The 15457-nt window shown below is 38.3% G+C and overlaps 1 protein-coding gene across 1 annotated transcript; it reads left to right on the top strand.

Moving 5' to 3' along the window:
- Positions 1 to 2336: 2336 nt before the first annotated feature.
- On the top strand, positions 2337 to 15332 carry LOC121521854. The gene is made up of 7 exons (XM_041806029.1): positions 2337 to 2554; positions 4886 to 5233; positions 5325 to 5576; positions 5726 to 5791; positions 6844 to 6933; positions 7029 to 7057; positions 15243 to 15332. Exons 1-7 carry the CDS (start codon positions 2482 to 2484, stop codon positions 15267 to 15269), a joined length of 885 nt encoding a protein of 294 aa, XP_041661963.1. The 5' UTR covers positions 2337 to 2481; the 3' UTR covers positions 15270 to 15332.
- The last annotated feature ends 125 nt before the right edge of the window (positions 15333 to 15457 follow it).

Below are 15457 nucleotides of genomic sequence, written 5' to 3'. Positions count from 1 at the left end.
TGATGTGCTTTGATTGTAGTCCATTTTAACAAATACTTGCTTCTCTTCAGTGTACTGCTGTTTGACATTTTATTTGTATGACTGCTCATTGTTTGTCTGTAACTCTGACTGTGCTGCTGTCTTAGCCAGGACTCTCTTTAAAAACTGATTTTTAATCTCAGTAAGTTTTTTCTCCTGGTAAATAATGCCAAAATGTGCAAGAAGTGGCAAAAAGAAGAGGCACGAATACAACAGTAAGTATCTGCAGGCTTACAGGCAGCAGGACCATAGATGTAGGACCCATGTTTTGCACAACAGCGCCACCCAGTGAAGTGAATGAACATTGCAAGTTGCTTGAGTTGACATGAATTTCTTTGAAAGGCAGGAATTTAAAGTTAACTTGAACTACTTTTTGTGAGAAATGTTTTGCTTTCATTTTATTAAACAGTTTTATACACGTTTAGCCGTTTTCCCCAAAATCTTCCATCTTTTCTAAACTTTTCTTTATTTTCCACTAAACAACCAACTAGGGGAGGTGGAAATGCAAGGAAATTTATAATTTATATATACATCTATAATATTTAGGGTAATAACTTATTTTTTACTAGCTTAGTATAATATTATATTAAATTAGTATATTTAAGTAAAAGAGTATCAGTAAATATTGCATCATTGTGCTGAATTCAGTTGATTACAAGTTGAAAAGTAATTTCAGATCAATGTATTTTGTTTTTCTTGACATTTTAAACAGTATACCAACTTTTGGGGGAATTTGAGTTTGGACACTATCTACCGCCATTGCAGTTGGTCAAGGTGCTAGGCAACATAGGTGAAGTGTGGGGGGATGGGTGAGCGGGCTCTAACAGGAACCTCTAGACCAGACGGTTTAGTTTCAGACTATGAAGGACACCAAATCTGGGTCCTCTGAAGGATGCAGCCTCTGAAAGAGACACAGCTTGGATATCTTGATATTTTGTTTCTCCTGTGATCTGTACTTTATTCAAACATTTATGTTGGACTCTGCTGTTTAAAACCTGAACTTTTGGTTCTGTCTTCTTTGTCATTGTGTTTAATAAATGATTACAGTCTACATGTGGGTCCTCCAGCTTTGTTTACATCAGGATGTCTACCCCTGTCTTACAAAATGTAATAACAGTAAAGAAATCAAATCCATTTAAATGAGGACAGACTGAGGAGGGTGAGGTGAAGCTGCAGTAGAGACCACCCATTACCAAAGCCTGGGTCAGAACCCACAGGTGGGTCAGGGGGATTTTCTGGGGGGTCACCAAATGAGTCTTCAGAATGTCTTTGCTACAGTATTTATTTCTGCAGTACACTCATCCTCTGCTCCATAATAAAACAGGAAACAGACTCTACCAGCCAAAAAGAGTTAAAGTCACAGTCATGGATGTTTGGATGATAATAAAGAAACTCATTTCACTTCTGATTTCACTTCCTCCGATGGTTCCTGGACTTCTGGGTCATCTTTGCTCTGTTGCTTCTTGATCTGTTGAACCTCTTCACTTGTCTGACCCTCTTCTTGTATCTCAACTAAATCTTCCACTACGGCAGTTTCTTCACTTACATTTACCTCCACAGCTTGCTTCAACTGTTCTGGGTCTCTTGTCTTCTTCCTCCTCTTTTGGGGCATCAATGCTTTCTACAGCCTCGACTGGGATCACATTGATTGTAACGTGGAGAGGCTGAGTTGACTTCCAGACCGGGCAGCCACTAAAGACCCAAGAGTCCGAACATTAAAATAAAGGCTATGTGAAGGAGGTAAAATGGCCCATTCCAGTCACATTAAATGGAAAGCTCCACATCAGGACCAGATCCAGTCTGGAATCGACATGCTAGCACGGGCTACCAGCTTAACCAATCAGCTGTGGGTGATGCAGAAGGCAGACAGGATGAGAAATAACATATGGAAAACAAAGTTTTTGGGTCTCGATGGCCTTTATCTTCTAAAAAGTGAGTCACACTGTGTACAGAGAACAGCTGATACAAAAATGAGGAGCCACTTTCTTCAATCAGTGTGATTTTGAAGCGACATGTTTGACTTTCTATTGAGCTTGATCTTGAGACTGTTAGGGTGAGTATTTTATGCCCATAAAAGGCGTCAAATGTTCACAGCTCTGCTGATGATGTTCACACTCAAACACTCCCACAGTGGTTATAAAAATACATTAACCACTGTGATGAGGAACAAGCAATTCTCACACCAATAACAGTATCAGCTCCTCCCATGTTTCACCAGACTACAGCAGGAGTCTGAGCTGTCAGTCTGATCACTGAGGAGTCTGACTGTCAACTCTAAAGAATACTTTAGTGGAAGAACTCCACATTTTGATGTAAAGTTTCTCTGTTAGGAAGAAACAGCCTTTCTCAAAAAAGTCAGAAGAGCACAAAAAGTGGAAAAAAAACGTTTATCGTTTGAGATTAGTATAACAGGAAGTTAAACCTACAACTCTGCGTCTGACTTTTTGAGAGTAGAGATTGAGAATGAGGGGCAAGATTCATCAGATCAGGAGGATTAAAATGATTTTATTTGGGATGCTGATGCTTCTCTGTACAGGTAAGGATAAACTTAAACTCATTCATTGATAAAAGACAGATGTTACAGGTGTTTAATCAGTATTAACAGTGTTGACATTGATTGAAGTTGGACAGACAAATTTGGTGCTCGTTGATGATTTTCATGTTGATATGATCAAGGCTAACCATAGGGGAGGATAAAGGGTAGAGCTGTCTGGGGCCCAGCTAAACTGGGGGCCCATGGAGGTCAGCAAAATCATGGTTCATCATGAAGTTAAGCTGTGATAATCATATTTTACTTAAAATCTGAAAAAGCACCGCAATCATCAATCAAAATATTTTTATATATCCATTAGTGCTTTTTTACAGTATGAGCTTTTTAAAAATGTAAACCTCTTTTCTTAAGACAGAATTACCTTTTAATGATAATTTTAGGGCTGCAAGCAGAACTGGAGCATTCTCACACCCCGAAGCACTTTAGGGTGTTGCAACAGCAGCTATGTGGAAATGTTTGGGTGTTAGCGCATCAGCAAACCCATGTGGTGACATTCATTACGTCAGAGAGAAAATGTAGTATGGAGGGATGGAAGTGGCAAACATGAATAAAAACCTTTAAGAACAGTTTAAAAATGTGGGGAAAAAGAGACAACAATGGGTCAAAAGCTGCATAGGTGGGATTAAAGGGGGGGAAACAAGCATAAAAGCAGCAAAAAAAAGCATAAATGTGCAAAAAAAAAAGGTGGCAAAATGGCCATAAAGCAGCAAAAATGGATTAAAAGTGAAAAACTGAAGTGGCAAATATGTGCGAAAAGCTGTCAATAGCTATCATGTCCGAGGATGGAGCATTGCAGATTTTTTTTCAGCAGGAGAGCTCCAGAGGATCGGGGCTGTAGTCCTGAATGCTCTGTCTCCATAGGTGCGAAGTTTGGTGGTGGGAGCTGAGAGAAGGCCAGCGTCTGAGGACATGAGGGTAGCTAGGGTTGGGGTAGCTATATGGATGAAGGAGGTCAGAGAGGGATTTATAAGTGAGGAGGAGGATTTTGTATTTGATTCTGAATGTAACTGGGAGCCAGTGGAGGTGGATGAGGGTAGGGGTGATGTGGTGCCAGGGCCTGGTGCAGGTGAGATCCCTGGCAGCAGAGTTGTGGATGTATCAGAGCCTGTCCAGGGCTTCGTGAGGTACCCCAGACAGGACTCCAGTACAGTAATCCAAGCAGGAGCTGATGAATGATTGTATGAGTGTCTCTACAACTGAGTCTGAGAGTGATGATCTGAGTCTGGAGATGTGGATTAATTTGTCTAGTCCTGGAACTTGGAGCAATGATCAGAGTCGCCTGGAGGGTGGTGGGAGTCAATGAAGTAGGCGATGATTGTAGAAAAGAGCAGCCTGGGCTGATTTTGCTGGTCCCTGATGAGAGTAGAGTTATAATTTGTTTTGGCTTTGGAGAGAGCCTCTTTGGAGGAGCTGATATGTTCTTTGTAGGCTTCCAGGTGGACAGTGAGGCCTGATTTTTCATGTAGTCTCTCCAAATGACGTGCAGAGGTCTTCATGGCACAGAGTTCAGCTGTGAACCAAGGGGCTGGAGAAGAGTCTGAGACAGAGCGGCATTTGAGGGGGTCGAGAATCAAGGCTGAGGGATAGAGCAGTGTTGTAGAGGGTCGTCAGGTCATCCACAGTGGTTGTGAGGGGTTCTGGAGCCAGATGGATTACAAGCAAATTTCTGAGGTCTAGTATGTTCACAAATTTAAAATTGAGGAACTTGATGATGCGTTTGGTGTGCTGTTTTGGACGCAGAAACAGTGAAGAGGACAGAGGGAGTCAAAGTTCAAAGTTTACTGGCATGAGTGGTTGACACCTTTGTTGCCAAAGCAGAGTAAATCAAAAACAAACACTAGTAATGACAATCACAATAATAAAAGTGATAATAATAAAATACTAAAAAACACAAAGTTATTGACTCTTATGAAACTTATTAATATCTCTAATATGTTGAGGTTCTTCTGCTGGACATAGTCTCATTAGTTCTTCATGTGATCCTGCTGCTGTGGCTCAGAAAGTTCTTTCTTACAGCTTCATACTGTGGGCAGATGAGGAGGAAGAGGATTTCATCTTCAGCTTTTCCTAATTTGTAATGTTTACAATTTCTTTGGTCTCTAGATTTCCAGTTTTTATGACGACCTGGTTCAATTTCAAATTTATGGTCCCTGAGTCTGTACATTGTTAAAATTTTACATTGACGGCCGTTCTCTGGGTTGATCAGCAGGCCTGAATATGACCGACTGCTTTTTCATTTGTTTTGTTTTGTTTTTAATTCCTTTTCAAAACATTCAACAAATCACACATTCTTATATTCATGTGTCTCTATTTCAGCTCCATCAGCTGTAACTGGAGATAATACCGCCTCCATCCCTGTCAGAGTTGGAGAAGACGTCACTTTACCCTGTAGGAATGTGATCAAAAATCAGCTGAACTGTGACTCTACTTCCTGGCTTTACAGTCCTGGTTTAAGTGTAAGATCAGAAGAGCTGATAACACGTGGAAATATAAGTAAAAGAAGTAAAATAGCTAAAGCTAAATCAGAGAGACTACGTGTTAAAGAGGACTGTTCTCTGGTTATAAAACATGTCACACGTGAGGATGTTGGACGTTACAACTGCAGACAGTTCACACCAGGAGAGCAAGATTCAGACGCTTTTGTGTTTTTGTCTGTTATCAGCAGTAAGTTCTGGATCACTGATATCACAGTTCATACTGTTTAAAGAAGAGATAACATTAGCTCGTGTTTATTCTCTACCAATTTTTTCGACAGTTGACACAGATTCCACTTCAAGATTTTACTGTAGTGTGTTCAGTTATGGAGGCTGTGAACACACAGTTCAGTGGTATTATACTGGGGATGATCATGAAATATCAGTGACACATTATAGCTGCTCAGCCATTGTAGCATTCTCAACTCCTGCTGAGAGGTCAGACTATGGTCGGCTGGTTTGTAATGTGACGGATAAGAAGAGTGGACAAACTCTGCAGTGTGACGCCATCTCTGAGTCATGTCAGAAATCAGGTACAGTTGGTGTGTTTGATTTATTTTTGCTTGAATTTTCTTATTCATTTCATAGTTCAGGTTTGCACTATTTCTTCTAATGTAGTCTTCTTTTATATGCTTTCTAATTATTGCATATTTTCCTGTTTTATCAATCTGAACCATAAAAGAATCAAAAGGAGACACGTCATCAGAGAAAGAAGGAAACAATCCTCCACCATACCCTGAAACACCAGGTAAAAATAGCACTGATGGAAAATGATTTTGAGATTTAAAAAAAGTCAGAATGATACATTTAAAGGCTCAAAATCTGAGATAAAAAATGTCAAACTTATTACTTCAAAAGTTCAAAACACAAAATTCAAAGTCAAGTCATGTTTTTAAAAGGCAAAAATGTGAACTAGAAAGTCAGAATTATGAGTTTTAAAGGTCAAAATAAGAGATAAGATTTGAAACCATGACTGTAAAAGGTCAAAATATGAGTTAAAATTTTAAATTGTGAGTCCAAATTGTGGGATTAACAGTCAAAGTTAGGAGTTGAAAAGGTCAAAAAATAAGATAAAATTCAACCAATGATTATATAAGGTCACAATATGACTTAAAGTTTGACATAATGAATCCAAAATTTCAAAATATAATAAAAAGTCAAAATCATATATTGAGTCATAACTGTGAGTTGCAAAATCAAAATTTATTTCTTTTCCCACATTCCTGAGTTTTTATCCAATTATTTTGACTCTTGACTTTTCCACAGTTTCATGACTTAACAAGTATATTTTACTGAGGTTCAGTTTACATTTTTATACTGGAGGAAATCAGCAGACCTCATATCAAGAATAGGATAGGATCTCGCAGGCTGGTAGAGACTGCTGGATTATTTCAACCTTGGTGTTTCATCAGGATTGGAATTATTTTAATCTACAAAAAAAAAATGATGCAAGTATCTAAGATTTCTCAAACAACTGTCAAGATGAAGTAGACATATTTTTCAAAAGCTCTAAGTGTAAATATGGTGAGCCTGAATCAATTAAAGGAATATTTCACCTAGTTTATTTATAACTTTGTTTATCCTAGAGGGTTTGCTGTTTTAAAATCATCCTAGAAATCTAAATCTGTTGTAAGAGTTGAATTTTGGTGGGACCACTGGAGCGACCAATCAGATTTCTCGGCTCCACCCATGTTGCTCCTTCTTTCCTGTGACATACAAACATCAAACTGACACCAGGCTGAAGGTGGAAAATAATAGTCATTGTTGTTTTTGATTCTATGTATTTGTTTTATCATCCAGGTCTCATGCTCAGGTTTATCATTGTGTCTGTGGGATTAGCAGCACTCATTCTAGCTGTTGTGACTGTCAGCATATGGACCAGAATCAAAGGTGAGAAAGCTCCAAATGTAAATGTTCATAGTGGCATCATTCAATAAAGTGGATCAACACTGTTGAAACTTATGCCAACTCTTTTATCTTTACAGGAAACAAAACCCAGATTGATCCTGATGCTGTGAGTTCAAACATTCTGAAAGGATATTCAGGAAAGACTCATTTTAATGTAGAGGGCCAAAGAAATTACCAGGAAATTATAAAGCAACTTATTTACAAAAAAGTGTCATCTAGCTCTATGAATTATTGATGAAATACCACCGAATTACCAGAGAACTGCCACAATGTTACTGGGGTAAGGGTTAGGGTTAGAGGGGTTATGGCTAGGGGGATTGGGGTAACATAAAATACCAACTAATTACCAGAGAATCTACACAATGTTACGAGGGCAAGAGTTAAGGTTAGGGTTAAATACCTCAGAATTACCACAATATTATAAGGTTTAGATTGAGAGGGTTATATGGTTCCTGCAAAATACCAACTTATTACCATAGAATTGCTTCAATATCATGAGAGCTAGGGTTCGAGAGTTAGGGTAAACTACCACCTCATTACTAAAGAACACCACTATATTACAAGGAATTACTTAAAAATAATACATTATTACTGGGGCTGTGACGAGATCAAAACGTCACGAGATGTCTCATTGTGGTGAAAATCATCTTGCGAGATCAATATTGTACAGACACCAGGAGCAGCAGCTCTCCTGACAGAAAACAAAACCTAACTGGAAGTTATAAAAGATCACAAAGATGTCCTGGACATTTTAAAATAGTGGTTTGACAGCTAATGAAGAAACAAAGCTGATCCCTGACCTATTCAGATCACGCTCCACCCCCCACCCCCTCCTCCACATGCACTACTCAGGGCCGCACATGATCCACCAATGCATAATAAGTTCATCATAACTGTGTGAAATGATGAAATGCTGCTGCTGGAAACCTGTGCAGCCTCCTTGAGTTCATGTATGCTCTCAGACTCACTCATAGTGCCGCTATCTGTGACTTTGTAGCATTGATTCGGTGGCTGCTTCATCTCGTTCTCTTCTCACCGTCTGTCAGTCACACATCCATCAGCTGTTCGCTGTACTATCATTAGAAGCTTAACATTTAGCGTGACGGGCCGTTGTATACTGAAACGGTAAACTTAGCGAAACAAACTTAGTCTGAGCACCATAGAGTCCACTGTTAGCTCAAAAAAAACAACAAAGTTCTAGCCCAAAGTAACTTCACTCTGTTTGTTGTCTGACAGCAGAGACACACACTCGTTCACCGACGCACACACATTAACACACACACACACACACACATCTGTGCATCATGTCCAACACTGTCAAAGCTCATATGAAAAAAAAGACAACAAAACAATAAAATAATCTATTTCTCTAAATTACAGCAAACGTGTTACTGACAGAAATATTTTTTTTTGAGTGTTTTAATCTGGATGAACTTAAAGAGGATGAGAAGTAGTTTGATTTTACTGATGCAGCTCTTTATATCTCAGTCTGTTGTAAAGAGTTTTTTAAAGTACTTTCAAATAATCTAAATGCTTTAATTGTAATTGTAGCGATGAGTGCATAGTTTAGTCAGTTAGATAAACCGTGTGTGAGCATTGATTGTCTATTCAGTACAGAGGAGTTAGTTTAAACATTTCTGTATAAACCTGAATGCTTTCCAATCATAACCTTCAGCTGTCTAAAGGACATATTTTCCACTCATATTTTTTTTTTCCAAAATTAAAAAAAAAGTGTAAAATCTCGTCTCATCTGGACCCCTAATCTACTACTAGATAGATACGTCCTTAATATTACATTTATTACTTGGTAAGATGCTGACTTATTACCAGGTAATTACACCTGATTCATGAAGAAATTACTAGATAATTACCTCTATACTATAAAATTACTAGGTAATTAGAGCCCACCAAAATAAAGTTCTACCTTTATTTTAAGTCGTATTTGCTGCAGAACAACAGGAAATTTTTCCATTAATTTAATCTAGATTCTAAAATGATAGCTGTTGTTTCCACAGGTACAGGACGATGAAGATTTTGGTTCAGTCATCTTTGAGAACTCTGGAGGCCATGAGGCTTCTGTCAGAATCCAGAGATCAAGAACTAAATGATCTGTATGACCTTAAAAACATGTAACATAGTTATACATATGTTGTTAATGAAGATTTCAACCATTTAAGATTGTTTTCGTAAGCTTCTGATGTATAGTGTTGCAGCCAGCTGTGTTTTTAAGCTTTTTGAACGATAGTAAATTCATGATTTTAATATTCAGCCATCATTTATCTCTTTGTTCATTTGTGTTTTTGTACGCCATGTTTTGTAGATTTGATGGAGTTAAAGCATTTATTGAGTCTCTTTATTAAACCCAAGAAAAATATGATGCTATTAAAAAAATAGTGTCATATCTGCTCTTGTAATATTTTCCTTTCGTATTGTAATTCAGAATTTGTTCCTCTGTCTAAAATGGCAAAGAATTCAAATATCCCATAGAGAGAACATAATATCATCAACAGATTCAGAGAATTGCACAAGAGACAAGGCTGAAGGTCAATACTGGATGCTCTTCATGTTCGGGCCCTCAGGGGCCACTGCATTAAAAACAGACATGATTCTGTACTGGAAATCACTGCATGGGCTCAGGAACACTTCCAGAAATCACTGACTGTTAACACAGTTCACTGTGCCATCCAGAAATGCTGCCGTCTTCTCAGGGACAAAGATCATTAACAATAGACTGAGACATGATGGGAAAACTGTTCTGTGGTCAGATGGATCAAAATTTGAACGTTTTTGGAAACCATGGATACTGTGTCCTGTGGACTAAAGAGGAGAGGGACCATCCAGCTTGTTCTCTTGGCTCAGTCCTAAATCCTGGGCTTACGTTAGTTTCTATGACATGGGCAGCTTACACATCTGGAAAGGAACTATCAATGCTGAAAGTACAGAGAGGTCTCCCATCCAGACAACGTCTCTGTTAGGGAAGGCCTTGACTATTTCAGCAAGACAATTTTAAATCACATACCACATCCATCACAACAGCATGGCTTCACAGGAGAAGAGTCTAGGTGCTGAACTGGTCTGCCTGCAGTCCAGACCTTTTACCAATAGAACATATTTGGAGCATCATAAAAAAAAAAAAAAAAAAAAAAAAAAACAGCAAAGAAGGCCAAAGATCCTACATCAGACAAGAATGGGACAACATTCCTCTCCCAAAACTCCAGCAACTGGTCTCCCCAGACGTTTACAGACTGTTGGTAAAAGAAGAGGGGACGCTACACAATGGTATACACAGCCCTGTCCCTATGTTTCTGAGATGTGTTGCTGACATCAAATTCAAAATGAGCTAATATTTTTCATGAAATAGTAAAATGTCTGTTTTTAAACACCTGATGTTTTTATGCTCTATAGAGAGTAAAATGTGGGTTTATGAGATTTGACAGTCATTCTGATTTTATTTACATTTTACACAGTGTCCCATCTTTTCTGGAATTTGGGTTGTACTTGTGTTTTTTTTTGTATTCAGCCTGACTTTGTTGCTTAAAATCTGAACTTCTGAATGCACCTTCTTTGTGGTTTGTTTAATAACTGTCAGCCTTCATATGGTCCTCCAGCATTGTTTTTGATGTCAATGTGTTAAAGGGGCTCTGTGTAAGATTTTTGCTTTAAAACTTCCCACTTTTGAGTATATAATGGTGCGCACTTTATCCTAATGTGAAGAATGAGGCTCTTCATGTCTTCCTTGTTTGCCTGTATAAGCCTGTGGAGTCGTTTCTCTGTGAAGAGCTCGGGCCGAATTTTCTGCGAAATCTCAATGGAAGTGATGTCGGGTACTACGTAATGCACGCACCCTGTTGCTCTGTTTATACCTGACAACGGCGTGTTGAATGGAGAAGGCTGCTTCCGCGAGTAAACGACCGGCTAACTCAGCCCAAACACCCACACAAACTCCTCGAAAACATAAAAAACTAAGACAGTTTTATCTGCTGAAGCCCGTCAAGCTAAAAGAGAGTGTGACCGACGCAGGGGGAAATGGAGGATAAATATCGATGGAGCGTTTGAGAAATAGAGGGAGCTACGCTCGGCGCTCAGGATAAATACCGATCCAGAGATGGCTGTCTTTCTGTGGAAAAGGTCAAACATCACTCTGGACCATGAAATACAATGTAGTGTTTTATGTTGTATAAACTATACGCTACATCACGTTAGCTTGCTTACAAAGATGCTATCCCAACAACAAGAATGTCACGTTACTCATTTAGTGTTTTCCAGATAATATTTCATCTCTTTCTTGCTTCCTGGCACTGGACTCAACTTCCTGAGTTTATGTTTTGATGCTTAGTTTGTCAAATATCTTCAACACATAATGTCAGCTATCTGATATCTGTGGGCGAGGCACCGTTATCAGAGCTAAGCAACGTTAGCCCTGTTGCTTCTGCTCAAAACACGTCCCATTCAATACACATTACACACGTAAAAAGACAATTAAATTGGTCAGTGCTGCACTAAGTAGCGAAGTTGTTCATTCATATAAATGGTCGTGAAAATATTGTCTTTTTTAATCGCCTCATATGAACCAATATTTAATTTTTTGAACTAGAGGTTCAAATATACTTTATTCATTTTGATTTTTAGTTCGTGGAACTTTTAATTGTTACTTCACTTACCTCCTCTGTATACACGATGCCGGTAAATCACCTTGGTCTGCGTGTGTATCAGCTGATAAAGCGGAGGCTCGTTCATGAGCAAGGAGCGTGCCGTCGTGGACGAGCAACACAATATTGTTGTAGTTCGCCTAATGGCCGGCAGTGTCGCTACACTGATATTTTTTTTTAAATCTTGCATAGAGCCCCTTTAAAAGTGACGTCTCCGCTCTCTAGCAAACATTCATATAAAGACTTAGTGAGGTCATTTTAATATGAAAGAAAAAAAGGCGTAGCAGTGGAGGAAGTGAAACTGCAGAATAGACTGCAGCTGATACAGAAATGAGTAACCAGTTATCTAAAATCAGTGTGTTTGATTTCAAAGTGCTGTTAGAATAACTTTGTTAGCTTGATCTTCAGAGTGTCTGGATGTGTATTTATGCCCGTAAAAAGAGTTAAATGCTCACATCTCTGCTCATGCTACACCAAACCACACTTTAACACTTGCTCGTCCATTTTCCATAGAAAATTAACCACCATGATGAGCAACGTGCAATTCTCAAACCACCAAAACTACCAGCCCCTCCCATAAGAAACCACACTACAGCAGTCAGTCTGATCACTGAGGAGTCTGACTGTCAACTATATGACTGCTTTAGTAGAAGAACTCCACAGTTTGGAGTAAAGCTGCTCTGGTGTTAGGAAGAAACAGCTTTTCTCAGAAAGTCAGGAGTACAAAAAGTGGAGAAAAGGCTCATCATTTGAGTTTAGTTTAACAGGAAGTTAAAGCTACAGCTCAATCTGACTATTGAGAGTAGAGATAAAGGTAAGGATAAACCTAAACTTATTCATTGATAAAAGACAGATGTTACAGATGTTTTTATCAGTATTAACAGTGTTGACATTGATTTAAGTTGGACAGACAAGTTTGCTGCTTGTTTATAATTTTCATGTTTATATGTTTAAGGCCAGGATAAAAGGTAGGGGGAGGTCAGAAAAATCATTGTCCATCGTAAAGTTAAGCTGTGATAATCATATTTTACTTAAAACCTGACAAAGCTCTGCAATTATCAAGCAACAAAAATATTTGTTTTTTTTAGTTCTGCTGTGGTACAATACAGGCTTTTTAAAAATGTAAACGCCTTTTCATCAGACTTCGGGCTGTTGCAACCGTGTCTCTGTGGATATTGTTGGACGGTAGCACATCAGCAAACCTGTGTGGTGACATTCATCATGTCAGAGAGACCATAGATCCTCCCAGGAGCATCATTAGATTGAAAATAATGAGCATAGAGCATTTTTCATATGAGGTAGTACTGCTTGTCAACAGTAGGGGGCAGAATGGATGGATGGAAGTGGCAAAACATGGCAAAAACCTTTGAGAATGGTTTAATAAATGTGGAAAACAGTGACAAAAATGTGCAAGAAGCTGCAGAGGTGGGTTAGAAATGGGGGAAAAGGTGAAAGGTCACAAAACATTTAATAATGTTAGACAAATTATTAATGGGCAAAAGTCTTCAAAATGGGTTAAAAGTGGGGAAACAAGGGTGGAAAAACAGCACAAACAGGATAAATGTGCAAGAAAAGGTGATAAAATGGCCAAAAAGTGGCAAAATGGATTAAAAGTGAAAAACTGAAGCGGCAAAAATGTATATGGAGTGAATTTTGGACACAGTCATCATCTTGGTTGCCATCGGCAGAAAGGCGGGCTTTAATCAGTCATGTGACTGTTCTGGATGAATATTATGGCCCTTATATCAAAATCTTAACTTTAAAGGTTCAACTCAATAATACTTATAAAGAAATGGCCAATCGTGTGACTTCCTGTTGCCAAATTAGATGTTTTATTTGAGCATGAGGACAACTTCCTGCGCCCTGGGCGAGTGACTGAAATGGTCGCCACTGGCAAAAAGGCATCCTTTAATAATGCATGTCAGAGGGCCGGACAACTATTGAGGCCTTTCCATCAAAACTGAACGTAAATGGTTCAAGTCAGTGAGAGGACTGAGGAAACAGGCCCAGTTTTGTCACTTCCTTTTGCTAGTAGGGGGCGCTATGGCAACACAATAAAATAAGAATTCCAGTGTATAGAAAGGTGGACCTTGATCATTCATGTGAACTTTTAATCAATTCTGATGTTTCATGTAAGAGTTACAGTGACTTCCTGTCAAATGGCGTGATAACAAATTGCTCACCGTCACCACTGACGTGTCCTTTGATTTAACATATAACTGTATCGAAAAAAAATCATAACACAACTGAGGCCTTTCCTTCCATGGGTTAAAAGTTGCAGAAATGGCCCAAAAAAAGGCGGCAGCAATGGGGGAAAAGTGGGGGAAAAGGCAAAAAGCTACCAAAATTGGTAACAATGTAAAAAAAGATGGTTAAAAATAAATAAATATTTGAACTTTAGAAGAGTAAAGATTGCATTTTAGAGATATTCTCTGACTCATGAGGATTAAAAATGTCAAACTTACTACTTCAAAAGGCCAAAAAACAAAATTCTAAGTCAAAAAATGTTTTGAAAAGGCAAATATATGAGCTAGAAGGTCAAAATCATTAGTTTTAATGATCAAAATATAAGATAAGATTTGAAATTATGACTTTAAAGATCAAAATATGAGTTAAAATGTGAAAGTGAGAGTCTATAAGGCTAAAAGATTGGAGTAAAGTCAAAGTTAGGAGTTGAAAAGGTCAAAATGTGAGATGAAACATGGAATAACGAGTTAAAGTCTAAATGTGACTTAAAGTTTGTGTATCTAATATTTCATAAAATGAGATAAAAGTCATGACATATAATAAAAAGTCAAAATCATTCTTTTAAATAATAATTGTGAGATTCAACATTGAAAAAATGAAATAAAAACACAAATTAATTTCTTTTCCTACATTCATTTAAGTAGCTGATAAGATTTCTTTAACCACTCACAGTATATTCATCTGATGATTACTTGAAATTTGATCAAATTTGACCATTAGAAAAATATAACACTTGTTCCCAGTCTATAGAGAATAAAAAATAATCTGTTTGTAGAATAAATGTAACAGATTAATCTTTACACTAAAGCCTGTTTTTATTTAACTGTAAATGATTTTTTACTCCATGAGAAACCAAATAAAACAGCTACCATTACTGAGCTCAGAGTGATGATGGGGTTCTTGGTCACCTCTCTTACTAAGGCCGCTCTCCCACAAACACTCAGTTTGGAGATCAGCTCTTGGAAAGTCCTGGTTGGTCCAAACTTCTTCCATGTGAGAATTCTGGAGGCCACTGTGCTCTTGGGAACCTCCAGTGCAGCAGAAAGTGTTGCTAATCTTCCCCAGATCTGTGTCAACAATCCTGTCTCTGACAGGCATAGTTTTTGTTCTGATATCACTGTCAGCTGTGAGGCTTTCTATAGAGAGGTGTGTCTTTCCAAATCATGTCCACTCAGTCTAATTGACCAAAGGTGGACTCCAATGAAGGCGTAGGAACATCTCAACAATGATTGAGAGAGAAGGGATATGAATAGATTTTCTTGTATATAAGCACTTTTGTATGTGTAGAATTTACCATGACTGTAACAGTACTGTTGAAAAAAGCCCCTTGAAGTGTTTAGATTGGTAACAGTGTCTGAACTCTTAAAATAATCTCTGTTCTGTTGTCTTTTACAGCTGAAACTACACATTCTTTCTCCTTGATTGTCAGAGATGGAGCTGAGGTCACTCTGCCCTGTGAAAACATCATCAATGATTACCATAACTGTGACAGAACAACATGGAGCTTCAGTCAGCAGGGTACGAGGTCAGCAGTAGAGTTAGTCGATGGTGGACGGTTCACAGAGCACACAAACAAAAAAGGCGACCGACTACGAGTTACAGCAAACTGC

The sequence above is a fragment of the Cheilinus undulatus genome, linkage group 14 (genome assembly GCF_018320785.1).
Source record: "Cheilinus undulatus linkage group 14, ASM1832078v1, whole genome shotgun sequence".
Lineage (NCBI taxonomy): Eukaryota > Metazoa > Chordata > Actinopteri > Labriformes > Labridae > Cheilinus > Cheilinus undulatus.
This window is presented reverse-complemented; position numbering and strand designations above follow the sequence as displayed.